The following is a 27,362-nucleotide window of genomic DNA, read 5'->3' as shown; positions in this document are numbered from 1 at the left end:
TAGTCAAGGGTGAAGCTGTGATCATTTTAGTATCTTGATAATGAAAAATGATTTGAGATTAAGGTTTTTCTGTCTGTTTTTTTTTAGTTTTAACTTATCGTGTTTTTATGGCAATTGGTATTAACCAAGTGACATATAGCAATCGCAAATTCTGTCGATCTGTCGGTCTGTCTGTCGGTCCCGGTTTTACTACTTTAGGCGCTTCCAGATAAGCTAGGACGATGAAATTTGGCAAGCGTATCAGGGACCGGACCAGATTAAATTAGAAATAGTCGTTTTCCCGATTTGACCATCTGGGGGGGGGGAGAGTGGGGGGCCGGTTAATTCGGAAAAAATAGAAAAAATGAAGTATTTTTAACTTATGAGCGGGTGATGGGATCTTAATGAAATTTGATGTTTGAAATGATATTAAGTCTCAGAGCTCTTATTTTAAAAACCGACTGGATCTGATGACATTGGGGGGGAGTTTGAGGGGGGAAACCTAAAATCTTGGAAAACACTTAGAGTGGAGGGATCGGGATGAAACTTGTTGGGAAGAATAAACAGAAGTCCTAGATACATGATTGACATAAACGGAACGGATCTGCTCTAAAGGGTGACCAGATCTTAATGAAATTTGATATTTAGAAGGATCTTGTGCTTTAAAGTTCTTATTGTAAATTCCGACCAGATCCTTTGACATTGGGGGGAGTTGGAGGGGGAAACCGGAATTCTTGGAAAACGTGAAAATGGGGGTATTTTTATCTTATGAATAGATGATCGGATTTTAATGAAATTTGATTTTTAGAAGGAATCCATGTCTCAGAGCTCTTATTTCAAATCCTGACCAGATCTTTTGACATTTGGGGGAGTTGGAGGGGGAAATCTTGGAAAACACTTGGAGTAGAGGAATCGGGATGAAGCTTGGTGGATAGAATGAACAAATGTCCTTGATACGTGATTGACAGAATCGTACTGGATTCGCTCTCTTTGGAGGAGTTGGGGGAAGGGGTTCAGTGATTTGGCGAGTTTGGTGCTTCTGGACGTGCTAGGACGATGAAAATTGGTAGGCGTGTCAGGGAGCTGCACAATTTGACTTGATAAAGTCGTTTTCCAAGATTCAACCATCTGGGAGGCTAAAGGGAGAGGAAAAATTAGAAAAAATTAGGTATTTATAACTTACGAGTGGGTGATCGGATCTTAATGAAATTTGATATTTAGAAGGACATCGTGACACAGAGCTCTTATTTTAAATCCTGACCGGCATTAAGCCTCTTATTTTTCCTTTTTAAATCAATCTATTGATTCATAGAATTTTGTTAGAGCTCATACCATATGATCTCTTGGCTCTTAGCTCTTCTCGCCTCGTCACAAGTACCATATGAGGTCTTAGCTCTTGTTCCTTTTAATTGACAAATTTTTAAATTCCAAGAAAGAAGATAAAGATGGTACATATTCTGATATTTTCATCCTCCCTCCCAGTGCTTATGGGAGGGGTAGAAGTGAGCATAAGAATGAAAGAGCTAAGGCACACATTGAAGGGTATTTAGCTAAAAAAATTTGTTTCGATTTGTAAAGAATAGTCCTGAAAAAAAAAGGAACTTTCAATATAAAAATATCATTTTGTAAAGAATGCCCCCCCCCGCCTGAAGTTGAAGTGAGGCTGATATAGAAGCCAAATATTAGTTTAGTTTCGGTTTCACTTGGATCAAATGGCAAAAATGCATCAAAAGTAGACCACTACCAGAAAAGGATATGTTTACCTTTTCTTTCTCGTAACTTCATTGAGGTGGGAAAATGCAGCTGAATGGTGGAATTTCTCTATTCTAGTGTCATTTCCAATCTCACCAGGCTTGAGTTAGTAGGGAAAGGCCATTAAATACAGATTATACTTTGCCAATTAAAATGAATGGCAACCAGCCATAAGCTACGAAATACATTAAATTTTTCTACTAGAAACAGCGAGAAACTAAAAACTAGTCTTTCAAAGATACATTGGGAAGAGATATATGAAATGAATGATGTAGCATATGCATGTTCATTATTTATGGATAAAGTTATACAAGGCATGGATTTATGTTGTGTGGTTAAATCGAATATTAGCAAAAACCTGTCTGTCAAGAACCACTTGGACTCACTGCTGAGATAAAAATAAATATGAGAAAATCGAGAAATATATCCTATATTAAGAAAATAAAACTCCCTTATCTCTGAAATTTTAAACCTTATAAGGAATACTGTGCTACAGTGGATAATAAGAAAAGAAAACTAAAAAATAATTATTATTATTATTCTGTTTTTCAATACGAGAAACATGGAAAATAATGAAAGGGATATTTTCACCTCATAAGAAACAAAAAAAAAAAAGGAAATCACAAATGTTATTACCTCCATGAATGGGATTTGTGGAAAGATGATACTAATAATGCTAACGGATTTAGTACTTATATTATTTTAGAAATTGGTTTAAGTAGCCTATATCTAAGCAATTTAATAACAGTATTAGAACAGTTGAAATAACTTCAAATTTTGTTTTTAATGCAGTTAAGTAAATTTTTACTCAACATGATTTGATACAAATGAATGAGTTACAAAACGAATGTACATTACTTAGTCCCTACAAATCTCCAAATGTTAACAGAATGCCAAAAAGAGCATTAAAATCAATTTTTCTGGTTATTTGTCATTTTTTTTTCCTTTTTTTATTAAATATTTTATCAAACAGTTCGTGGTAACGAACTGTAGTAAGGAGTGACCCGGCTCAATAGTAACCAAAACTCTAAAAAACGGAATTTTGATACCAATAGTTACATCAAAAGAATCGCATTTTAATGCTGATTTTAAATATATAAGTTTATATCAAGTTGAGTCTTACCCATCAAAAGTTACGAGCCTGAGAAAATCTGCCCTATTTTAGAAAATAAGGGGAAACACCCCCTAAAAGCTATAGAATCTGAACGAAAATCACACCATCAGATTCAGTGTATCAGAGAACCCTACTGTACAAGTTCCAAGCTCCTATCTACAAAAATGTGGAATTTTGTATTTTTTGCCAGAAGACAAATCACGGATGCGTGTTTATTTGTTAGTATTTTTTTCCCAGGGGTGATCGTATCGACTCAGTGGTCCTAGAAATTTGCGAGAGGGCTCATTCGAACGGAAAAGAAAAGTTCTAGTGCCCTTTTTAAGTGACCAAAAAAACTGGAGGGTACCTAGGCCCCCTCCCACGCTCATTTTTTCCCAAAGTCGTCGGATCAAAATTCTGAGACAGCCATTTTATTCAGCATAGTCGAAAAACCTTATAACTACGTCATTGGGGACGACGTACTCCCCCACTGTACCCTTGGGAGGGGCTGCAAGTTACAAACTTTGACCAGACTTTGGATATAGTAATGGTTATTGGGAAGTGTGCAGACGTTGTCAGGGGGATTTTTTGGTTGAGAGGAGGAGTTGGGAAGAGGGGGTTATGTGGGGGAAACTTTCCATGGAGAGAAATTTGTTATGGGGGAAGAAGATTTCCGTGAAGGGGGCGCAGCATTTTCTAGCATTATTTAAAAAAACAATGAAAAAATAAATGTGAAAAACTTTTTTCAACTGAAAGTAAGGAGTAGCATTAAAACTTAAAACGAACAGAAAATATTACGCATATAAGGGGTTCACCTCCTCCCAATACCTCACTCTTTACGCTTAAGTATTTTTAGTAGTTTCAACTATTTATTCTACGGCCTTTGTGATTCAGGGGAAAAATTTTAAAGCTTTAATGTAAAGAGCGAGGTATTGACGAGTGGGCGAACCCTCTCATATACGTAATTAAAACATACGAATATAGAAGTTTGTTACGTAAGCTAATTCGTAAGTTACGTATATCTTTTACTAAATAAAACGTTCGTAAAAAATTAAAAGTTCTAGTTGCCTTTCTAAGTAACCAAAAAACCGGAGGGCAACTGGGCCTCCTCCTCCTCCCTCCTTTTTTCTCAAAATCATTCGATCAAAACTATGGGAAAGCCATTTAGCCAAATAAATAAATATACAAATTTCGCTTTAATTATTCATCTGCGGAGAGCCGAAATCAGAACATGGATTAACTAAAAAACGTTCAGAAACTAAATTTAAAAAAAAACAAGTTTTTCTAACTGAAAGTAAGGAGCGACATTAAAACTTGAAACGAGCAGAAATTACCCCGTATATGAAAGGGGCTGTTCCCTCTTCAACGCCCTGCTCTTTACGCTAAAGTTTTTATTGTTTTCAAAAGTAGAGTTGAGAGAAGAGTCAAACTTTAGCATAAAAAGCGGGCGTTGAAGAGGGAACAGCCCCTTTCATATACGGGGTAATTTCTGCTCGTTTTAAGTTTTAATGACGCTTCTTACTTTCAGTTAGAAAAACTTGTTTTTTTTAATTTAATTTCAAAAAGAAGCAGATACCAAGCAACAGAAAAAAAGTCAGATAATACTTTTACATAAGAGTAGAAATAAATACCACATTAATAGCTATAGGGCTATTTCAATTTAACCGGTATTGTCTAAACCATTTGATGAAATTGTGGATGAAAGAATGACAAGATTTATGAATGAAAATGGGATTTACCGTCTAACCATTATGGTTTTCGAAGTAGGTCATTCTATACATGGTAAATCATTTAATTATAAAGAGGGAATTTTTAAGTTTTGGACTCATGACATGGGCAATTTTTGTGGGTCTTTCAGAAGTTTTTGCTATTCAAGTTTTGCTATTGTCAGAAGATTGCTATTCATACATAATAGATGGTTTGTTTGCAATTTCTTTTGCTATTTTATATTTATATATTATGTCATGCTTTATATTATTTTATGTTTATATATTTATTTTCTATTATTTTGCTGGTTGTTTGCTATATTTATTTATATATTATATATTTATTTTATTTATAATATATTATTTTATATTTATATATTTATTTTTCTATCATTTTGCTGGTTGTTTGCTTTATTTATTTATATATTATATGTTTATTTTATTTATAATATATTATTTCATATTTATATATTTATTTTTCTATTATTTTGCTGGTTGTTTGCTATATTTATTTATATGTTATATATTTATTTTATTTATAATATATTATTTTATATTTATATATTTATTTTTCTATTATTTTGCTGGTTGTTTGCTATATCTATTTATACATTATATATTTATTTTATTTATAATATATTATTTTATATTTATATATTTATTTTTCTATTATTTTGCTGGTTGTTTGCTATATTTATTTATATATTATATATTTATTTTATTTATAATATATTATTTTATATTTATATATTTATTTTTCTATTATTTTGCTGGTTGTTTGCTATATTTATTTATACATTATATATTTATTATATTTATAATATATTATTTTATATTTATATATTTATTTTTCTATTATTTTGCTGGTTGTTTGCTATATTTATTTATATATTATATATTTATTTTATTTATAATATATTATTTTATATTTATATATTTATTTTTCTATTATTTTGCTGGTTGTTTGCTATATTTATTTATATATTATATATTTGTTTATTTATAATATATTATTTTATATTTATATATTTATTTTTCTATTATTTTGCTGATTGTTTGCTACATATGCTAGCTTGATGCCAAATATGTGGGATTCTGATTTCAGTAATCTGAGGCTTCTATTAATTAATATTTAACCATTTTAGACCCCTCCTATGCAATCCCGGACTGGTCATGATTAAAAAGTAGCTCAAAACTTATATTTCTGCAAAGTCTGAAAGAGGGGGCACCCTAGTGAAGAGAGAAAGTGAAGAGTAGTGAGAGAGGGATACCACTTTAACTCAATTGTCTAGTTTTTGTGAAATAATTTAAATCTTTCGAGAACAAAGTATGTGATTTTTCAAACATCCAACATTTTGAAACAAAATGAGATATTTGTATTTGGTAATGCAGTGACTGATATAGTAACTAATTTCAAGCTTTTGGGAATGATTATTGACGAAATGATTTCGTTGAGATGTCATGTGAGGGCACTTTCTATCAAATTTTCCCAACGGCTGGGTATTTTAAATAGACTAGAGCGTTTTACTCCTTGTCAATTCCTCAAAACTTTATGGTATACTCTCGTTTCTTCATATTTAGGGTGTACATGCGCTCTTTGGTCTAATTCGTTAAATTGTAATTCACCTAAAATACAAATAATACAAACTCAGACAGTAACAACTCTATTTTTAAATAAATATACTGCAAGTGCTTCATTCTGGAAAACATTTTGGATGTTTCTAAAATATGTATGTTTAAGCCACAAGGTTTTGCTCGTGCGTTCATTCACCAGAACTACTTGGACTGAGACAACTTAACATGTTTCATACAGCTATGGAGTATCATTCATGCCCATTAATCTTATCTAAAAATAGTTTAATGATTTCAGAAATGTGCCACACCCACAAAGGTGGAATATTATTACCACCTTTTGGTGTAGAAGAGAGTAGTATTCGCCAATTATATAAAAACAACCGATTTCGCTTAGTTCGTCCCAAAAAGAATATCAAAAAACATCTTGTTGGGTATGTCAAAAGTTTTTTGTCGATATTTATGTTTTTTTCCGTTTAATGTTCTGTGAATAAGGTATGTTTCATGTTCCAAAAGATAATTTTGTTGAGTTATTTATTTCTTTTCTTAAATTCCCGTATTGGCCGTTCATACCCTCTGGCATGTGGGCAGTACGAAAATATGAGTATGTATTGATTTATTTTTGTTAATAAATCAAGCGAAGTCAAGATAAGTCACTGGAAACATCACCATCAGGTCTGAGAGTCGCGATGGCCCTTATGAAAGCGTGTGAGTTTTTCCTCACTCTCACCAAGTATGTATAAGTGAACAATCTTGATTTTTGCATTTAAGCTCAGAATATTAGCAGTCCGAAAAGCAATTTCTTCATAAGATTGCAGCGCATAGAATAAGTTTTAATTTCAGACGGTCGGTGCTTAGTTTTTTCCGTTAATTTTACCAATCTCCATGTATTTGGATCTATCTTAAGAAAGCCAAGACTTATAAATTAAATAAATTATGCGGTTTTTCCTTATATTGTATTTTAACATGATCATCGTATTTAAAGTGTGAGATAGTAAACTATATTAATCCTACTTTGGATGTCCCAGTCTTCATTTTATTCCTAGATGCCAGGCTCATTGGAAAACCCTCTTTCGGGCTACATTTGTCCATAATCTTTGCTTTCTTTTATTCATATATTTATCTCTTAAACTTTGCAAATCATCTACTGCTAGTCAGTATCTAAGGAATCTTTTCTTACTCTAATTACTTCGTCTTTAGAAGCTGAACTTCGGCTTCCATGTGTAAATATCGATTGAGAGTCGTATCTTTCTCCTGTCTTATCTGCGCAGGGCTTCTTTCACAAACATCCCAAAATATTTCTAAGAGAAGGGGATCAGCTACTTTAGTGCTTCAAAGGAAGGACAAGGTGATAATACTGTTGTGATTAGTCTTCCCAAGGATGTTTTGTGCCAACATTTAAAACATTTTGTTGCAATATTATTTTTTTCAAGTGCAATAACACAATAAAAGGATGTCGAATCGAGATCGTCAGCAGGTTAAGTATCAATTTTTTTTTCTCACAATGCAGTTACTCTACCTTTGCAAAATTTAAAAAGTGAGTTAATTAGAGGGACGACTTGAAATCACTTAATGATCCGGATTTATTTTTTCCTATAAACCTTATCCTACTTTATGTGTGAAATATGATCATCAAGAGTCTCTGTGTGGCATCAGAGTAAGCTTTAGGGGACGCCGCTTCCATGACTTATGATGCCTAGAGTTGTTTGTGTTGGCTTTTCTTTTTGGGGCTTTTAGGGCTATTTGAGTTTTGTTTAATTTTGAAATCGCTGCTTAAATTTAATTGTTGCAATGTAGTTTTTAATGTTAATAAATATGAAACGGTTTATTTCTTTAAAAGATTGGGTGCCTTCTGAAAAAGCTCAGAGCCAAAAAAGACACTAAAACTGGCATTTTGACATATTTAAAGCAGAGCGTGGAGGCTCAGGCTTCTGAACTGCCTCGAATTTCGTCGTTCAGTTTCTTCTGTTGTTTTTCAAACTTCTTAAAATAATCCTATTTAAATACCCACTAAAAAAATTTTGGGTCTTATACCAAAGAGATGGTATTCAATGCTGCATATAACTTTTCTATTTTAGCCCCAATTTAAAGTGATTACCTCTATCAATGTAGTTTAAAGCAGCAAAAATGCACAAGATTTAAAACCCTAGACCATTTAAGGTGACAAAATGTTACATTAGGAGCTTTATACGCAGCTCAAATTATTATTCCAAGTTCTCAATCCCCCCTTCCCTACAATTAAATCCTATATTTCCCGGTTGTTGCAGTACTAAGTCCTTATCATTCCCTTAGCTTGATTGAATAGGGAAGCATTCATTTCTTAATTAAACAAAATGTTAGCCCATTCCTCTTTAGTTATTTTAACATCACTCCTGAATAAAACGCAGAAAATGAGGAATTAGTTGGAAGGGTGCTTTTTCAGCAAAACCGACATATAGGTTATACATAGTAGATAGTATACTGGGCTATAGTTTGTGTTTATGAGCCCCTTGCACAAAATAGCATGGGCTCAGAGTTCAAAATAAATGTTGGAATCCCACGTATAACATTTTCTAAAGGGAATTTCTAAGAAATCACCGGACAAAAGCTTCGGTATAATCCTAGGATATAAGCTATAAGGTAACATGATAAGAAAACAATTCTTACTTCATAATATGCAGAATAATCAATGTTAATAAATTTTTCACGGGAAGAACCTTTATCTTCGCTTCTTTCGTTGTTGTACAATTCTTTAAACCGATTTCTGAAAAATAAGCATGGATTCAAAAAGCCTTTTCTCGGTCATTCAAATCCAAATTAAACACCGTCAGTGCCATCTAATTATTTCTCGTATCACATTTTAATAGAAAAACTGTGAAAATTTAGGTTAGGTTTGATTAGGCTAGGTTAGATGGTGATTGGGTGTCTGCTGGGGCAGTTTTTCAAGACAGAGAATAGACACAAAAAAAAATTGAAAAAACTGGTAGAAAAACTATAAATACAAGGAAAGAAGTGGAGTTAAAGATTCTCCCCGTGCAAAATGTGTCAACTATGATTATTCTGCACATTAGGAAATAAGAATTGTTTTCTTTATATGTTTCCTTATCTGGAGCTTATGTCCTAGAATTACACAAAAGCTTCAACTATTCATCGTAAAGTAACTTTAACCACGCATAGTTTACCGCTGTAAATAGACCTAAACTATCTCCAATGAGCCTTTAAAGATTACGCTTAGACCCCTCTTACAAAATACCAAAAGAAATCCCGTTATTATCCACTGTCTCGTTCCACTGTTATCTTGGTGGTTGAAATTGGGTATGTCTTGCACAAAAATATGTTAAAATGGCATAAAACAGACAGAATCCTTGAAGAATTTTATAAATTAGGGTAGTGATCTGTAGTATGGAGAGGAACAGAAATACAGGGTCGTGGATAATCAGCACATATGGTAATATAACATAATCATGTCCTAGCCGAGTCGGTTGGTGCGCTGGATTTGGGATCCTTTGTCTGAAAGGACGCGGGTTCAAATCCCAGTGTAACCAATTGTTCAGTTTGGGACGGGAGTCAGTGGCGTGACTCTGTAAGCTTAGCCAGAGTCGACCCAGCTTTAAATGGGTACCTGGAGAAATCTGGGGAAGGTAAACAGGAAGGGTGTGCGAAAGCACAGGATGGTTGGCCCCCAACCCCCCATTGCACTTCCTGGCTGAAGGGCCAAGAAACGGAGATCAGCACCGCTGGTAGGGACTGTAAAGTCTAATGCCGTATCCTTTACCTTTACCTTATTATGTACATAGATAATTTTGTTATGTCAACTGTCAAGTCTACTAAACCAATAGTTAAAATTTTAATGACTATGAATAAGATGCTTGTTGCAGGATAAACATTTTTACCTCAGACACATGTGGATATTGACAAGTTCTTTAGCCCAACTCGTTGTGCCAAAAAAAATAACATAAAAAAGAAGGCAAAAGGATAAATAAATGGGTCCAAGTCAAGAGGCATTTTATTCTGGCCAAGAAGTCTTGAAATACAATAGGAAAATAAAGACTGTAGAACTGTGATTCCCAACATTGGGTAAAGGCCCCACCAGGGGAGTATGGTAATAATTTGATGGATCATGGGCAGGACGTACGCTCTTCGGAAGACTGTACTTTAGAGCACTATTTTGAAAAAAATTGATGTGAATGATGTCACATTCAAATGGATTTAAAAAGCAACAAGATGCTTCATGGTGATGCAGCAACTTCTTGATTGTATAAAAGGTGTTTTATGCAGACATTGTTTTGATTAGCATAAAATACGCCCAAAGGACGACCTGATAAAAAACCAAGTTGGTGTACCAAATACTAATGGCATTTTGAGCTTCCTCCGGGCGAATATATGTAAGATTTTGAGCAACAAAATTTAAATATCACGAGTGGGGTCAGGGTTTGAGAAATGCCTAGGTAAGGCATGGATCAAAATCGGCTGGGAAACACTTCTGTAGCAGTTACTTAACTACTAAGATGTTTTTTTAAGTAAAGTAAAATATAATAAGAATTACAACATCCTAGCAAAGGGGTTGTCACAATTTCTGTGACGACTATCCGAATCTAACCGAACGCTTATGTTATACAGAAATGGAAGTCACTGTTTAAAATGCTTTTCAACGTAAACAAAAGATCCCACAAAGATCGAGCCTTAACAATTGGCCATTTTGTCATCAACTGAGCTCTGAAGTCTAGAATTGGGGCTGTTGAGAAGGAAATATGTAATGAAAGCAATTCTCATTAAATTAAAAATGCAAAATCTCACTAAATGCAAAAACTTAATTTGTGAAACATACTCAAAGGCCCATTTTACCGTAATTTGTGTAATTATTTGCCATATATATATATACATATATATATATATATATGTGTGTGTGTGTGTGTGTGTGTGTGTGTGTGTTTGTGTGTGTGTGTGTGTGTGTGTACATGTGTACATGTGTATTTAGGACAAATAAATTTTAGTACAAACTTAGGACAATAGACATAGGACCTTAATTTACGACTTATGAACAAACTTAGGACTTAAGAGATTTAAGACAAACATCTAAATTAAAACAAATTTTGCTATATAATCTATAGTTTTTTTTTTGTATAATTTTTTCTTTTAGATTGCGTCCCTAGTCTCCATACCAGATCGCCCTATACAAACTGAAAAAGGACGTCGGGCAGTTAGTCGAGTTGGAAGAGGAGTTAGAATAGCTGTTGATCGCTTTGTTTCTGTTGGAGAGGCGATTGGTGATGACAATCCAGATGTTCGACATGATATGTTCGACGCCTGTCGCGAAGCTAGAGCTGCGGGTAGAGTAGTTAAAATTTATTTCCAAAATCGTGTTAATTTCTGTTCAATTATTTCAAATCGTATTAAATATGATTAAATCTTAAAAAACTCCATAATAATTCCCGTCATTTCAAGTGTTGATGTCGCTCTTCACTTTTATTTAAGAATGATAATTTTCAACTTTTTTTTTCGATTTAATATCCTATTCACGGCTATCCAAAATATGAGAGAAGCCTACTGTCTCCTGGTCTTCGCACTAAACTGTAGCTGTAGCATGATAGTCTCTTAAGAAAAGGGGCTTATTTAAGTGTAATTCTTTCTTGCAATAAAATGGAGTTTTCCTAGATAAAAGGGAGTTTGTCACTCTCATCAAATCCCGCTTTTTAAAATGTGACTTATCTTCTGATCATAGTTTCAATATAGAATAACTAGCTTTTACTGTTAAAACTATGCTCTGTGCACTAAGAATTTTTCAAATGAATCAAGGTCAGGGGGATAGACTCAGAATTTAGGTCACCTTTATCACCTTTCACATTTACCTTAATAAAGACTAAGGTTAAACAGCACAAATTAACTATGGAACCAAGATGTTCAAATTAATCAAGATCAACAAACTAAGATCTGGAATCGCTTATAGAGATTTTGAATGAGGCTCTAAAAATTTATTTAGATGCTTATGATAAACACACCCTTACAAAAAAAGGTCCACATATATATAAGGCTGAACAGCCCACAATGGGGCAGTGTTGAATCTGAAACTGGAGGAGGGGATATATAAGAAGCCTTCGGATATTTCTAAGCCCATTGTGTATCTGAGAAATTTGGCTTGATAATACTTTCGCTCTACTCGGGCTAAAATTGCTGTTTTGTAGGCAAATTACCCAATATTGACACTTCATGGCTTGCATTTTGTTACTTAAGGAAGTACTCAAGCCTTAAGTTTTTGTTCAAATGAGGCATTAATTAATAATCAACAATATAATGATTCTCAGGAAAAAAAAACTAGTAAAACCTCATAACCATTTTCTACAGGTAAAATAAGTAAATCTGTATTTTTCTGGAAAGACACCTCTGCTGCTTGACGATTTAATTTTCATCAGGAATATCCCATTTTTGAGGAGTTTTGCCTCCCTTTTCTGGTACAATTCAAATGCTCTAATACCAATAATATTTAATTGGTAATTTTTAAGTCGATGAAATTTAAGTACTTGGACAACTTAAGTAACTTAAGTACATTTTGGACATGTTATGTTTTGATATAAGCCTATGGAATATTATTATCAAAAGTCCCAATTTTAGTCTTCTATTTGCTATTGCATTGGATTACTACTGGCTCTTTACTTAAAATTCGTGACCTCAAGCTGTGTAACTGGATTCTAATGACAAATCAAATCTACGTTGCAATTAAAATATTTCTGAAAATTACCTCTGAGACGGTTAGTATGTAGAAGAACTGAAGAATAATCATTGTTAATAATAAAGCAACATAGACAAATTTGATGCGTTTTCTAAATTCTTATAACTTAATTAAGTTTGTTTTTCATTTAAAATCGAAATGTTCAATCTTTTATAGTAGTGATCATGCAAACTACTGGAGAAGCTTCCGCAAACGATTCCCAGACCCCTTATACTAGATAATATCCAGGGAGGAGGTTTTAGAAGATATGACCCCCCCCCGAAATGTTTTTTCACTCGTAAAAACGTAACAAGAATTAATGTAGACAGATTTTCTATGCATTTTCTAGTTTTTGTTTACCCCCGAAACAAATCCTTTTGTAAAACCCCCTCCAAAAAATTCCTCGATGCGGCCTGGCCCTTATGTATCACCTTTCATCAAGCCCACCAGGGGCTTCATTGGGGGTGGTGGAGGCGAGAAGGGGCAGTTTCCCCCTCCCCCTAATAATTTGAAAAAATATTAAACAGCCCATACACCTTGACTATCAGGATATGAAACCCTCTTGCCCCCTCCTCCCAATAGAAATGCTGGATATCGGCCCCTGAAGCCCATCGAAGTGAAACAACTTTTTGTTAAGTAAAGCTTATCATTTATACTTTTCAAATTATTTAAAATTTTGACCAGGGTAATTTCTTTGGCAATCTTTGATACAATATTCCTATTTCTTCGTGGAGAACCCAGATATATAACATCTTAAAGGGGTTACTGCTTACATGTTTTTGCACATCCCTATGAAGGACGGGTCTGACCCTTCTCAATCATAATTCAATAGTCCCCCCCCCCAAAGTGCCATGGAAATCTATTGTCGAGTAAATTGTTCACCCTGTATTTAAGCAGACAGCTAGTTTTTGAAGTTGAAACCACCTTTTTATTATTGATCTTACTAACTCAAAGTTCCTATACTTATGTAAACATGATTCGAAGGTATAGCCTAGTATATCGCTCAACATGCCCTGCCAAAATAGTCGGTACAAGTGGTTTTTAAGGCGCATTATATGAAAAGTGAAAATTATCAAGACTAAAGGGCATACTGGTGAGAGAGTAGTGATGTGCTCAAAAAAGATCCAGTCCCTGGTGAAGGTGGAGTGAGTAAATTTTCTGGATTAATGTCCTAAAAAATGTAGGTGAAGACAACTCGAGAGTGCTTTGGTCACACACATATCTTTCGGATTTAATTGAACCTTTTTTAAGTCTTAAAGTAAAAGGCCCAACTTAAGTGAATGTTCAAAATTACAGGTTTTATGTTCCCTGTGAAGTTTTGCATCTTAGTTTCAAACCTATGCATTCAGATTGCCGAAGAGTGTCCTTTTCAGCCAACCGTCTAGGCCTAAACGGAAAGCGTGTCGTTCGGGGTTGGGGTGGGATGATGTCATAAAGAAAGATTTAAAGGGAATTGGAACTTCCTGGGAGGATGTGCAGAGGGAGGATTTGAATAGATTGGGATGGAGGTGGAGCGTGCGCAGCTGTGTTAGCCCCAAGCGGCTTGGTGCTGTGGTGAGTTGTTACTAGGGGTAGTATTAATAGTATGCATTCACTGATCCAAAATTATGATGTTACTTAAGCTTTATATTAAGATGTTATCAAAACTTTTCTATTTCTTCTAAAAAATTTTCATTTCCAAATATTTTGCAGCCTTTCATTGTTTTTTAATTGTAAAAAAAACGAAAAGTAGATTTTGCAAATGAAATTTCATAGATAGATAAGCTGAATTTCATCTATCAAAAGATACCAGCATCATCGTTTAACTTTACAAAAATAACACCGTAGTACCGTAAAAAAGAACGTTAATAAAGTTGCACAGTGAGTATAAATCTTAATAAAAAGTAAAAGCTGTCGGGAGGCTTTCAAATTGTCCAACTTTTCGTCAGCTATTTCTACCCTGGCAAGAGCTTGGCATCCTTCATTATTAGAAATACATTAGCATCAGACTCAAATTAGTTTCCGAATGTGTATAACGTGTAAATCCCGAAAGAGATCTAAGAAGAAAATCGCCTGGTAATTGATCTGTAATTTGTAATATACTGAGAATTATCAGTTATTGATCGTTCCTGAGAGTAAACGTCAACTATCGACAAGAATCTTTCTTGCTTCCTTCCTTTCCCTAGAGGGATAATTTCGAGGTGTCAGAAGGAATTTGAATGATCAGGCTTACTCTTTCCACGAAAAAAATATTTTAGCTTTGGCATTAAAAAAAACGGCTTTCAAGGGACAACGACATATACGTTGTGAGATTATAGAGACAACGACGTAATTATTCAGTAATATGAGTATGAAGCTACAACTTTAAAAGTAAAGTGCAGGTGCATAAAGTTCGAATTTGTACAAGTATCTTGTCAAAAAGGAATCGTCTCAAGTTTGAGTTAACTGGCAGACAAGAATATTTTAAAGATACAAACCAAGGCCGTATCCAGGGAGGTTAGGGGGTTTGAGCCTCCCACCCCGAAGCGTTTTTCCGATTCGTAAAAACGTTATAAAAATGAAAATAAACAAATTTTTATGTGTTTTTTAAGTTTTTTGTACGTCCTTCCCGAGAAAATCCTGGATACGGCCCTGATACAAACTATAACTTTTGATGTACAATATTATCAACCGGTTCCAACATTTGCAACAGGATCTATGTTTAAAAAGTACTTTTACATAATATTTTTTGGTGATTCTGGTTATTTTGGACTTTACGATCAATATGCTTATGGACAAGGTCGTATCCAGGGTGGTTGCGAAGTTTGACCCCCCCCCCCACCCCGTCCTATAATTTTGTTCGACTTGTAAAGACGCAACAAGATGAACATAAACCAATTTCTTATGAGTTTTTTAAAGTTTTTTCTTAGCCCCCCCCCAATAAAATTGTGGATATGTTCCTGTTTAAGGGTATAGGTAAGTTTGCACCACACATCTTCTTGTGCCAGATTCAACAGCGCTATTCCACATTTTTAGCACCGGAGGTTTTTATTTAACATTTTTGATTTTTCTTGGGCAATTTGCTACTTTGAATAAGAACATTTCAGCCAATTCGTAAGTACTATATTTCTTAAAAGTTCCAGCCAAGAACCACTAGTGGATCCCGGGGGTGGGGACCCCAGACCCCCCTCCAAAATGTTTCTGATGACATCTTATCCTTTTTTTCTTTTTTTTACTCTTTTTTTTAGAATAAATTTGTCAGTTTGGTCAATTATTGGCACCTTTGTCACTTTAGACCCCCGCCCAAGATTTTCCTCATTGGCGCTCCTGTCATTGGGCCTCCCCCAAGCTTTTGCTCTAGACCCAGCCCTGCCAAGAACTAAGAACTAATCATTAAGAACTATAAAGATCAAATATAATAAGCACATATGCCGGAATGTATGTTCATGGGGGGGGGAGGAAGGGGTAAAATTTTCGAAGAAGAGACGAATTCAAAAAGCTCAAAAACAGGTTAATTAACCGAAATAATCAGAAAATACGATAAAAATCGTGAAAAAAACTTAAATTTCAGGGTAGGGATGTACACAGGCTTAAAATCCTCCCTCCTTTCCACTTTGTTAAATATTCGTAGCTGTTTGACTGAAACAAAGTTGAACTTTGTTGATCAGCGTAACCATAGTTATCTTCTAACTTAAACTGTAAAAATTTAAGTACGTAATGTGATTTGCTTCTAGAGGGGCGATTTGTATTTTGTTTTAGCCAGCTCTTCACCAATAGCTAATTAGGTTGCGGTCTCTTAATTAGTTCCTCCTCTCTTTGTTACATAAATTGTAGTCATGTCAGTTGATCTATTGCGACAATACTACCAAGACAATGTTGTAAAGACCAAAGGAAATGACAGTATCCTTGGCTACGATTCTAGGATAAATAAACAAACTTCGAAAACGCATTAGAAGCACTCTTAATATAAGAGTGCGGAAGTTTACATTACTTAAGCAACCTAAATATAGCTTCCTAAAGAGCTCTAACGAAAGAATTGATCAGAGGCCATCTTTCATTTAACTTTTTGCTGAGAAGCTTCTGAGTATTGTTGAAAAATGTTTTTGGTATGTCGGTGTAAACTCGTGCCTCGTTTGAACTTCTTGAGCAAATATCTCAGAAATTTAAGTGGAAACTAATTTCCCTGTCAGCTGAGCATAGAAAACAAATTGAAAATTCATTATTTTTTAAATACTTTATTGTCTCAATTATTTCAGTTTTTCTTTAGTGCATTCCAAGAGCTAATTCCATGCTGCTATTTCGGGGTCCTCGGAATATTTTAGCATGGATTTTCGTTTATTGGGTTTAGTATTCATTAATCTATACTCTCCTTAAATTGTTTTCGGTCAGGCCAGCATGGGAGCTCAAGAAACAAAAATATTCTGTTAAACATTTCTCAGAAAATCTAGGAGAAAAATCAACAATCGGAAAAGGACTTTAGTAAAGAGCTACTTGTGTTGAATTGGCTTGTTTTTAGTGTATTTACTTCCCTGGCCTTAAAATTTGTTGATGGTAGAAAATTAGGAATAAGCCCAGTCGATCACAAATGCTGAGCATTGTTTAAATATGACGGACAATGTCTCTATTTTTCTTTTCAAACAATCTGTAAAACCTTGGTGATTTTTGTTAGAACTTCGGTAGGCAGCTTTTAGGGTTTGGCAGAATTTTCAGTTGGACTGTTTTCTGTTATGCATTATATTTTAGATGAATTTGAGCTATCTGCAAATAATGTACCACATTGCAAAAGCTCAAAAAGCAAGTTTACAGGAGAGAAATTCGAATGAAGCCAAGAATGGAGTTTGCATGGAGCCAGAATAAAAAGCGGAATTAAGTTGATCTGATTTGTCAAACTTGACTCAAGAAATGACTTAAAACAGTCAAAACGATACAAAATAACATTTTTTTTTTAGGGAGTCGTAGTTTTCTGTAGATTTTCAATAGTTTCTGTATCTTCTATTTTTGTCAAGAGATAGATTGGGTATAAAGAAGATCTACTGAAAATTTTATAGAGGTGGAACCACTGATGGTGAAACAGATCGGGGCTTCCAAAGAACCATTTTGTGTTCGTGTTGTCCTCCAGTTTCCTATGCAGGAAAAACAGGTAAATAATATGGCACTGGACTATACAGTTCCTACCAGTGATGATGAATTCCGTTTCATGGCCCTTCAGCCAGAAAATGCAATAGAGAGTTGAAGGCCAGCCATCCTGTGCTTTAGAAAACCCTTCCTGTTTACGTTCCCGAGACCGATCAGATGTGTGACTGAGCTTACAGAGAAACACCACTGACCCCTTCTAAACCAAACAACCAGTGACGCCAAGACTCAAGCCCCTGTCTTCACGGACAACGAATTTCAGGTCTAGCGTGCTAAACACTTGGCTAGGATGAGCCCATAGGGCATTAGAATAAAATTTAAAGATGGCTACTTTAATCAAATAGCCAGAAAACCTTAAAATTGTGCTTCTTGAGAAAGTATAGTGTTTGCATCTCTAGGGGCAAGGTAGACCAAATTATGCAAACAGTCCACTTAAAACCAAGGCTGCGTAAACCTATTAGTAGATAGACATGCCACACCTTGTTGAAATTAGAGTAGCGTAAGCATTGATAATCTGTATAGCTTGAGGACTCTGGCGGGTGTTGGCAGTGGTTTCGATTGGGGACAGGAGCACGTGTGACCCCTATATTCCCCCTAGACTTTGGAAAATACATTTTGGGGTATTTTTATCGAAAAACACCCTTTTTATCATTTTTGTTGAAAAAATAAGAAAAAATTATTTCCAGCCCCCTGAATTTAAAAAAAAAACATTTTTCTCCCCCGTATCATCATGAATTGACACCACTGGGCGAGAGTCAGACTGCCCCCCTCCAAATTTGTGGTTAACGATGTGTTACATTTCTTCTAGTTCAAACTAATTTACCGATCAGATGTAAGCCTCTTCAAAGCTCCTTAAAACTCTGTTACCAATCGCACCAACTAAAATCAACACATTTTTTAACAGTATTTTTTTTTTTTGAAAATTTTCAAAAAATGCTTACCAAACTTCTATGGAAAACATTTATTTTCCTTGTCCTTGTATAAATAGTTTATATTTGTGGAATTCTATTTATTTTTGCAATTGAAGTTGACAATTGTTTTTATTAATGTTTTCTTAATTTTAAATCCATTGCAGTCAAAAATGTAAGGAAGTACTTTGATCCTGGAATCGGGTTCCTCTGAAAAAATTTCTCCAGAAACTATATGAACTTTGAACTTTCGATAACTTTTGATGTTTTTTGGCGGGGAGGATAAAAGCTTGTTAAAATTTCAATCTTTGAATTCGCCAGTGAAAGTGTTGTTAGGAGGAATCTAAAGAAAAGTAGATGAATTACTGCAAAAAGACTAAACTTTTCATTTGAATTAAATTGCCCTGGCAGTTGCTCGTTTGTTTTTTGTCAGATATTTACTTTTTTTTATTAATTCTGTTGGTGGTGCAATCGATAAATTATGTCCCGATATGTCTTCTTCTAGAAATTTAATGCCTTGATCATGGCCTAAGGTTGAAATTCCTGTTGCAGTTCCTGGGTTGTTTTTTCAGATATTTTCTTTTTTTATTAATTTTCTAATTTTCTAGGTGCTGCAATCGAAAAACTATGTTCCGATATGTCTTCCTCTAGAAATTCAATGTCAGGCCCTAACGAGCGGTCTGCACTCGTCCGATCTGCGAGATGTCTGTTATCAGCAGTCACTCAAGTACTACTGTTGGCAGACGCAATAGTAGTAAAACAATTACTCAGTGTTAAAGACAAGGTAATTGATCCGTACATTCATATTTTGTATTTTAACCAATCAAAATAAATTCAATTTCTATATTATTAAATAGGTAGGGGGGATGAAGGATGGGACGTTCCCATCCCTAAGATTAATCCTTAAATTTTAATTGCAGTCTGTGTAACGTTTTGATTCAGAAAAAAATAGACCAAGAGGAAAATTTTGAATAAAATATTAAAAGATAATAGAAGTTAACAAAAAAATATTGACCTTGTTGATTTTCTTCATATTTTACTTGGTCTTTTTGTTGTTGTTTTTTATTTAGATTGTTCCTAGCGTTGAGTTTCCATTAGCAAATCCTCAAGGATAGCACAGTAATGCACAAATCTAATCCTTGATATTGACTACTAGCATCAGCAAATGTGTAGTATCAGCCATTTCTCAGAAGGGGCTGAATCTTGGTGATAGAGATACCCCATCGTAAACCAGCCTTCAACAAAGGCATCTTGTGGATCATTCAGACGTACAAGCTTTCCTCCCAAAATCCTTTAACTACGAGAGGAGAATTTTTCTGACGTAAAGAATGCATATTTTGAACATACCTGGAACTTGAATAAGTTTTAATTATGTACTAGCATAAATTTTGATATTTTTTTTCAATTTCAGGCTTTTTTATAGATCTTAACTGTACACTTCTTACCTCAGACACTCGTATTCCTTTTTTGAATAATATAAACATAAAAATTAAGTTGTTTAAAAGGGTTTTTCCGAAACATTTTAAAGGCTCTATAGATGTTCAATAGATGTTTTAGTTACTGTAGTTATAGTTACTTTATGGTAGTTAATTCTGTGCTGCTTCTATAACAAGTAAGTTTTTTCTATCAAGCAATGAATATTTCATCCAAACTTAGGATATATTCCTGTTCAAAAAAATTCGTATTTGAAACAATTTTTAAGCTGTAAACAAATTGTAACGAATCTTTTCATGCATTAACTATTTTACTTTTTTTCTCAACATCTGAATGAATCGTTATTTAAAGCTCATTATATAACTCTCCTATCTTTGATTTCAGTGTCAAACAGTTCTTTAAAACTAACTGCAAATATGGAGCGATTCGGCTCAATAGTAACCGAACCTTTAAAAAGGGAATTTTGATAAAAATAAAAAGAATTGACTTTTTATGCTGATTCCAAAAATATAAAGTTAGTTAAGTTTAATGTTACCCATCAAAGGCTACGAGCCTGAGAAAATTTGCCTGATTTTGGAGAAGTTGAAACACTCCCAAAAAGCCGAACAATCCTTATGAAAAACACATTATCAGGTTTAGCATATCAGAGAACTCTACTATAGAGATTCCAAGCTCTTATCTACAAAAATATGGAATTCTACTTTTTTATCAGAAGAATAACCACGGATATTTTTTTTCCTCATATGGTGATTGTATCAAACCAGGGATTCTAGAAGATAGGGAAAGGGCTAATTTAATCGAAATCAAAGGTTCTAGTACTCTTTTTAAGCGATTAAAGAGATTGGAGGGCAACTAGACCCCCTCACACGCCACGTTTTTGCCCAAAGACATCTGATCAAAATTATGAGATAGCCATTTGATTCAGCATAGTTGAAAGGTTCAATTATTATGCGTTTGGGTGTGAAAATTCCACCCAAGATTCCACCCAAATTCTACCTAAGAGAAAATTTCACCCTAGAGAGAGGGAAGGGATTTCCTGGCATTAAAAAAACCTTTTTCAACAGAAAGTAAAGGTCGACAATAAAACTTAAAACAAACTGAAATTGTTCCGTATATGAGAGGTTATTCCTTCTTCAACCCTCGCCGTTAACGCCAAGGTTTGATTTTTTTTTTTCACAATTCTTAAAAAAAGACTGCTCAAACACTTGGGGCGTTGAATGAGATGCATTTTAAGAACTTTAAGAATTTAGTTAGGAACAATTTCTGTTGGTCTTAAGTTTTAACATTGGTCCTTAATTTCAGTTGAAAAAAACTTGTTTTTTTAATATTCAATTCAGTAATAGATGGATTTTAGCACTTGCAGTGAAATCTTATTATCCATAATCATTTAGGCCCGCTTTAATCCCCAAGTACGAAAACTGATATTAATACAGGCTATTTTGATTTGGTTGGTCAAGAGTGGAATTGATAAATTAGTTCTTTTTTCCCAAATATTTATTTGGGATGGAAAAATGGAAAACAATCCCGAAGGACGGTGAGCAAAGAAAATAATAACATATTTGACACTATAAATGCCCTTATGCGTTTTGTGTCTGCTTTACACTTTCTAAAAGAAAAAATTAATCCCTAAATAACTTCTCTTAAAAGTTCCGTAAAATGTGCTCAGCTTTTGGTTACGATTTCAGAGCTTAAACTGATGATGTTGACTGGAATGCAAGTTAAAATTTGATAGAGCTTCTTTTCTTGTTTTCATGCAACAACAAAAAATGATGATAAAATAGTACTTAATTGTGGAAGACATCTTGAACATAGGACATCATTTGAAGTGATGTTAGCACAATGTACTTTGTTTTGGGGGGAGGGGGTTTAGACCAGGGCACTTTGTACAGAAGGAGTTGTCGTAGAAACTTCAGAAATGGCTCATTCAGTTGGAAATTGGAAGGGCTAGTGCCCTTCTGAAGAGTCAAAAGTGATTGGATCAAAGATGATATAACAAGGCTTTTGCGGTTGAAACAAATCCACAGAGTCTAGGGGCAAGGATTGTAAGCTATGCCCCGGTGACATTTAAGGTTTTTATGGAAGTGATGGCTGTAAAAACTTTAGAGGAGTCTCATTTGTTGAAAATTTGAAGTTATAGTTATCTTTTAAGACTCAAAAGTGATGGAGGGGAACTAATCACCCACTGACTACCCCTCTTTTCACATAATGCATCTGATTGAAATCGTGAGATAGCCATTTTGTTCAAAACAGTCCAAAGAACATATAACAAAGCCCCTAGGGATGGAACAACCTCTAGAGCCTTAGGGCAAGGGTTATAAGTTATGCCCTTGGGGCATATAGGGTTTTTTACAGAAAGGGTGATGGTATATACTCCAGAAGGATCTTATTGGAAAGGTAATCGGAAGTTTTAGTGCCCTTTTTCTGAATCAAAGTGATTAGAGGGCAGCTCCCTCCCCCCTTCTGATACGCTGTGTTTTCCCGAAATGCAGACAATAAAATTTGAGATAGCCATTTTATTCAAAATGTTAGAAAGATCATATAACAAGGTTTTTCGGGTTGTTACAAAGCACCAGAGTCCGGGGACAAGGTTTGTAAGCCGGGGGCATTTAAGTTTCTTATGTAAGGGATGGTTGTATAAACTTTAGAGGTGCCAAAGTTACCACCAAAATAAGATTTAACAAATTCCTCCAAAAAAAATCTAAAACTCAATCCATACAGCTGGACCCTTCTGTTTCATTGAAAATGAAGACCTGGTACTACGACGCAAATCAACAACTATGTTATCACTTTGCCTAGTTCCATAATTATACAGGTCACTATTAATTTGAAATCAGGGTTTAAACCGTTCTTACACTGAAACACAAATACTGCAGCTTGATAATCTCTTATCTTACCAATATTAAGGAGCTTCAGGGACCTAAAAACAGGCACAGGTGTCATGCACATTGTGGATATACCTACCGATTGTTCTAACAGTTTTATTTTGTAGAACTTGCACTCTTCTGTAGTTGAATAAGAAGCTACTGCTCCATAAGAGGCAACCATAGGTGATATAAACCAACAAATAATATTTAGTTAGAAGTATTCTTTGAGGGTCAAAGTGCTATAGACGTCGGAGTATGTATACCCCATGGGCAATTTTTGATAAAATTGCATCACTGTGACATTTCAATTCCAGATGCCAATCAAGATAAAAACCAAGGTAGCGGAGATAATGAACTTTCAAATAAAGATGCATGAGACCAACATAGATGAGATAAAGCAGCGGACCTAACACTGATCCTTGTGCTACCCCACACGTCACTGGAAATGCTTCTGAGCGCACATCATTCAACTATACTTTGAGGGATCTCCCTCTGATATAACTTTCAAACCACTATTAGCATTTTCCATTGACACTGAGAATATCTGTAAATACAGACAAAGGTGCTTCACCCCTGTCCATACTACTGTTAATTGATTCCATAGGTTGTTGCAAAGCATTCGTCATCAAGATCCTTTTGCAAAATCTGAATTGGGTCTCACTCAGCAAACCATTAGTCTGTAGGAAACTATATTGACGTTTATGAACAACTTTTAAATAATTTCGAAAACAATGGAAGGATCGAAGTCGGTCTTAAATTCTCAATTTCTTATTTAGGGCAACCTTTGTGAAGTGGTATCACTTTCGTAACTTTTAGCTGATCAGGATACAGCCTTTTTCAAGTGACAGATTTGTAATGAAAAGCCAACACAATAGAACATAATGCATTATTGCCTGAAACGCTTGAAGGGATAAGCCGTCCATTCTCACACAGTTTGATTTCAGAGATCTTATTATTTGTATCAGTTCATCACTTTTACACGTATCAAAGGCTAATTCTAAACTTTCACCTCTATGATCACATATCTTGCGTTCTTGAGCCTGTTGACATCTAGTTTTTACACTATTTTGCACCTTAAGACCAATACTAGGGAAAAAAAAACAAAATTACTTGCAATTCCAGACTTACCATCAGGGGCGAACCCTTCAAGTTGTACTTTATCCCATCCAGTTTCAGTTCTCCCACCAGTCAATTCACATATCAGTTTCTATGTTTCTTTCATATTCCCTTTACTATTTGAAAACTTTCTATCATATTATTCAGCCATAGCTTTGCAATGTAATTTGTTCACTAAATTGTGCTGTTTTTTTTTAACATTTATACGAACCATAACTTTTATCATCTAGATATATTTGATAAAGCTTAATCCTTAGCTTTCGTTCCTTGTGTTTCACTCGTTATCCGCTCCTTTTTCTTCACTTTCAATACCTTGGACACGCACTATCATAAATGGGTAGAATAACAGACATTAGATTATCAAGTGCTTTCGTAGAGAATTCTTCTTAAGAAAACACAGGGGTCCAATCGATAACGCTAACCTCCTCTACAAACTTTTGAAGATTCCCTTTTTTCATTAACCCTGTCTTTATTTTCTTTTTCTTTGGTCTTTACAACTGATACTTCATGACGCTCACAAGTGAAAGATAGTCAGAACCAGGAAAAGCCACAACATCAGTATAACAAAGCTTAAAATCGGCAGGAATGACCGAAAATATTATCAATTAGGGTTGCATTCTGTCTAATTGTCCTCCTGGGTACACTCACAAGCGGGTATAGATCATTTGACATCATACAATTTTAAAAACAACATTAAGATTCGATAAATCAAGCAGGTTAAAATTGAAATCACCAGTAACAGTATGACTAGCTCCAGATGGTACCTTTGAGATCAGCTGACTCATACCTCGCACAAAATCATCGAGATGAGCACTGGGCGGCTTATACACCATGCTAATTATATTTTTTCTCCCATAGATTCAATTTCAAGTGAAAACTTCAACCTTATCTTCAATCCATATACAGAGATCATCCCTTTCATTATAATTCGACCCATCCAACACAACCCCGACTCATCACCACTCGGTTCTTAACACGAAGATAATAACCTGGAAATGATTACAGTAGGAAAAACAGGTTTCAATTAAATTAAATAAAAAAACTAGTCTTTTTAACTAAAAGCAAGGAAACGAACAGAAACTCCGTATATGAAATAGATTGTCCCCTCCGCAATCCCTCGCTCTTTACACTAAAGTTTTTAATTGTTTTAAAAAGTAGAATTGTAGCAGAGTCAAACCTTAGCGTAAAGAGCGAGGGATTGCGGAGGGGACAACCCATTTCATGCTTTGTTTTTCATCCACTCATCTTTACTCCTCGTTGCTATATTTTCTGCCAATGCGCTTTTTATTCTTCTTTCGATTTCAGTGTCTGTTACAACAATTTTTTTACATAGTTCGCAGTTTTGACATATGTAGAATATATGCATTATGACATTAGTGCAGCAGTAGGCCTTTCCTTTTCTCTTTCTTTCATTTGAAAACTAATACCAGAAATATGGTGATAGTATCCATGAACAGGTAACGCATTAACAGAACCATTAACGGGAATTTAACTCTCATCCCCGACTATTAGTTTCGGGCTTGCATTATCTTTGAGCAATAGCTTCTTTGGAAATGCTATGCTCACATACTTTCCATCATAAAAAGTTGAAGTTTTTGGGTAGTCCAAAGAAATCTAATCTCACACTGTCATGACAACACCTGCATACATTTCCAATATTTGTTACCACTATTACTTGTTTCCTAGTTCAAATGTTTGTCTTTTTCAATATTCAACGCAACGATAAGTTTATCATGTGCACATACTTTCTTAGAAAATTTCATCTTCACTTTTTTAAATATGATAAAAGTGGTCGAAATTCCAATGTACAAAAAATTATGATTAAAAACATAAAATAAACTTGGCAGTGTTGACGACCAGTTATAGAGTACCGCAGAGGCAGCCGCTTAAAAAAAAACAATCCAAAAACATGTTCATCAGTCCAAAACAAAGTCCAAAAAATTCTAAGTAAAAAAAAAGGAGGCGAAAAGTTGAAGGAGGGTTATTGGTGATCCCTTGGAGGTGGGACATGAGTGACTATAAGTTCCCTCTAAAAAATGCCAATAGCAATTGATTCATTGTGGAACATCAGTTCCCCGGTTTACTATACCCAAGTGCGTGATAAGACCAATTTCATTCAATTCCAAATAAAATATCTATTCATATAATTAAATCGTCAAAACACATATTTTAACTTTATTTGCCAATCATATCCTGAGGGGTATATGAAAATGAGATGTCGTCTGGATTATGCTAACTATCTCTTGCATTATGTATAGGTAGGTCATTGACCCACATTGTATCGTCGATCCTGTTATATGGATAGTAACTTGTTATGTTCTAGATATACTTTTGGGAGTGCCTATGACCCCACTACTGCCCCGTGGATGAAAATATGACTAAATATAACTTTAATGCAGTAATTAGAATCTTGACCTTTGCAGGTAGTCTCTCAAGTATGTTTAATCCGATGCCTTAGTTTTCTTTAGCATCGTAACTCCTTGTTTTTGGGGGAGGTGTTGTCCCATTTTTTTGTGATTATACAAGCTCCTGTATGATAATAACTTTCGGCCAATAAATTGAAAGTTAAGTAATTTATCTTAAATTTGGATATTCGAAATCAGTATGAAAAGTAATTTTGTTTTATATATATTGTTATCAAAATTTCTTCTTTGCGGTTCGCATTTTTTAATTTAATTTCCACTATATGTTGATCAAAGCCTCGGGTATTGATCAATTCATCTCTGTCACGATTAAACTTCGTATCTGAAATTATCGCACTTCTGAGGTAATTGTCAAAAATTGTTTGCTAAGTTTTTGGTCAAACGAAGGTTTAGTCACGTAAAATACACCAGGATAATCAAACTGGAAATCCGCATGCATTGAGATACCGATTCAATTTTCATAATTTTAAATATTGTATACTTAGAATTATATATTAAGTGGGCTATTTTTGCATTTTCTGAGCTAGTGCCAGGGATTACCTTTAATACTTCAAGGTTTGAACACAGATTATCTGTTAGCTTTCATCTATGTTTCTGTAAGCATCAATAATCTGTGGTTTGAACGCTCAGAAAATTTTGTTGGATTATTTAAAAAAATATTTGATTAGACAGACTTAGCTTTGTTTTTCATGTACCTTCCAAACCCATAACATTTTATGGGCTTTGTAGTTTGAATCTT

At 34.5% G+C, this 27,362-nt stretch overlaps 1 protein-coding gene across 4 annotated transcripts in view; it reads left to right on the top strand.

Annotated features, from left to right (window-relative positions):
• LOC136028235 (alpha-catulin-like) overlaps nt 1-27,362 on the top strand; it is a 141,532-nt gene that overhangs the window by 29,874 nt on the left and 84,296 nt on the right. For 3 of the 4 annotated variants that reach the window (XM_065705961.1, XM_065705962.1, XM_065705960.1), the window contains 2 exons: nt 11,222-11,411; nt 19,395-19,570. In XM_065705961.1, coding sequence (XP_065562033.1) covers nt 11,222-11,411; nt 19,395-19,570 — 366 coding nt within the window. Of the gene's footprint in view, nt 1-7,336; nt 7,580-11,221; nt 11,412-19,394; nt 19,571-27,362 lie in introns of those variants that run through there. The other variant, XM_065705963.1, reaches the window with a different exon arrangement.

This window comes from Artemia franciscana, chromosome 6 (genome assembly GCF_032884065.1).
Source record: "Artemia franciscana chromosome 6, ASM3288406v1, whole genome shotgun sequence".
NCBI classification, from domain to species: Eukaryota; Metazoa; Arthropoda; class Branchiopoda; order Anostraca; family Artemiidae; genus Artemia; species Artemia franciscana.
The sequence above is the reverse complement of the archived record's forward strand: the minus strand, read 5'-3'. Positions and strand labels throughout refer to the sequence as shown.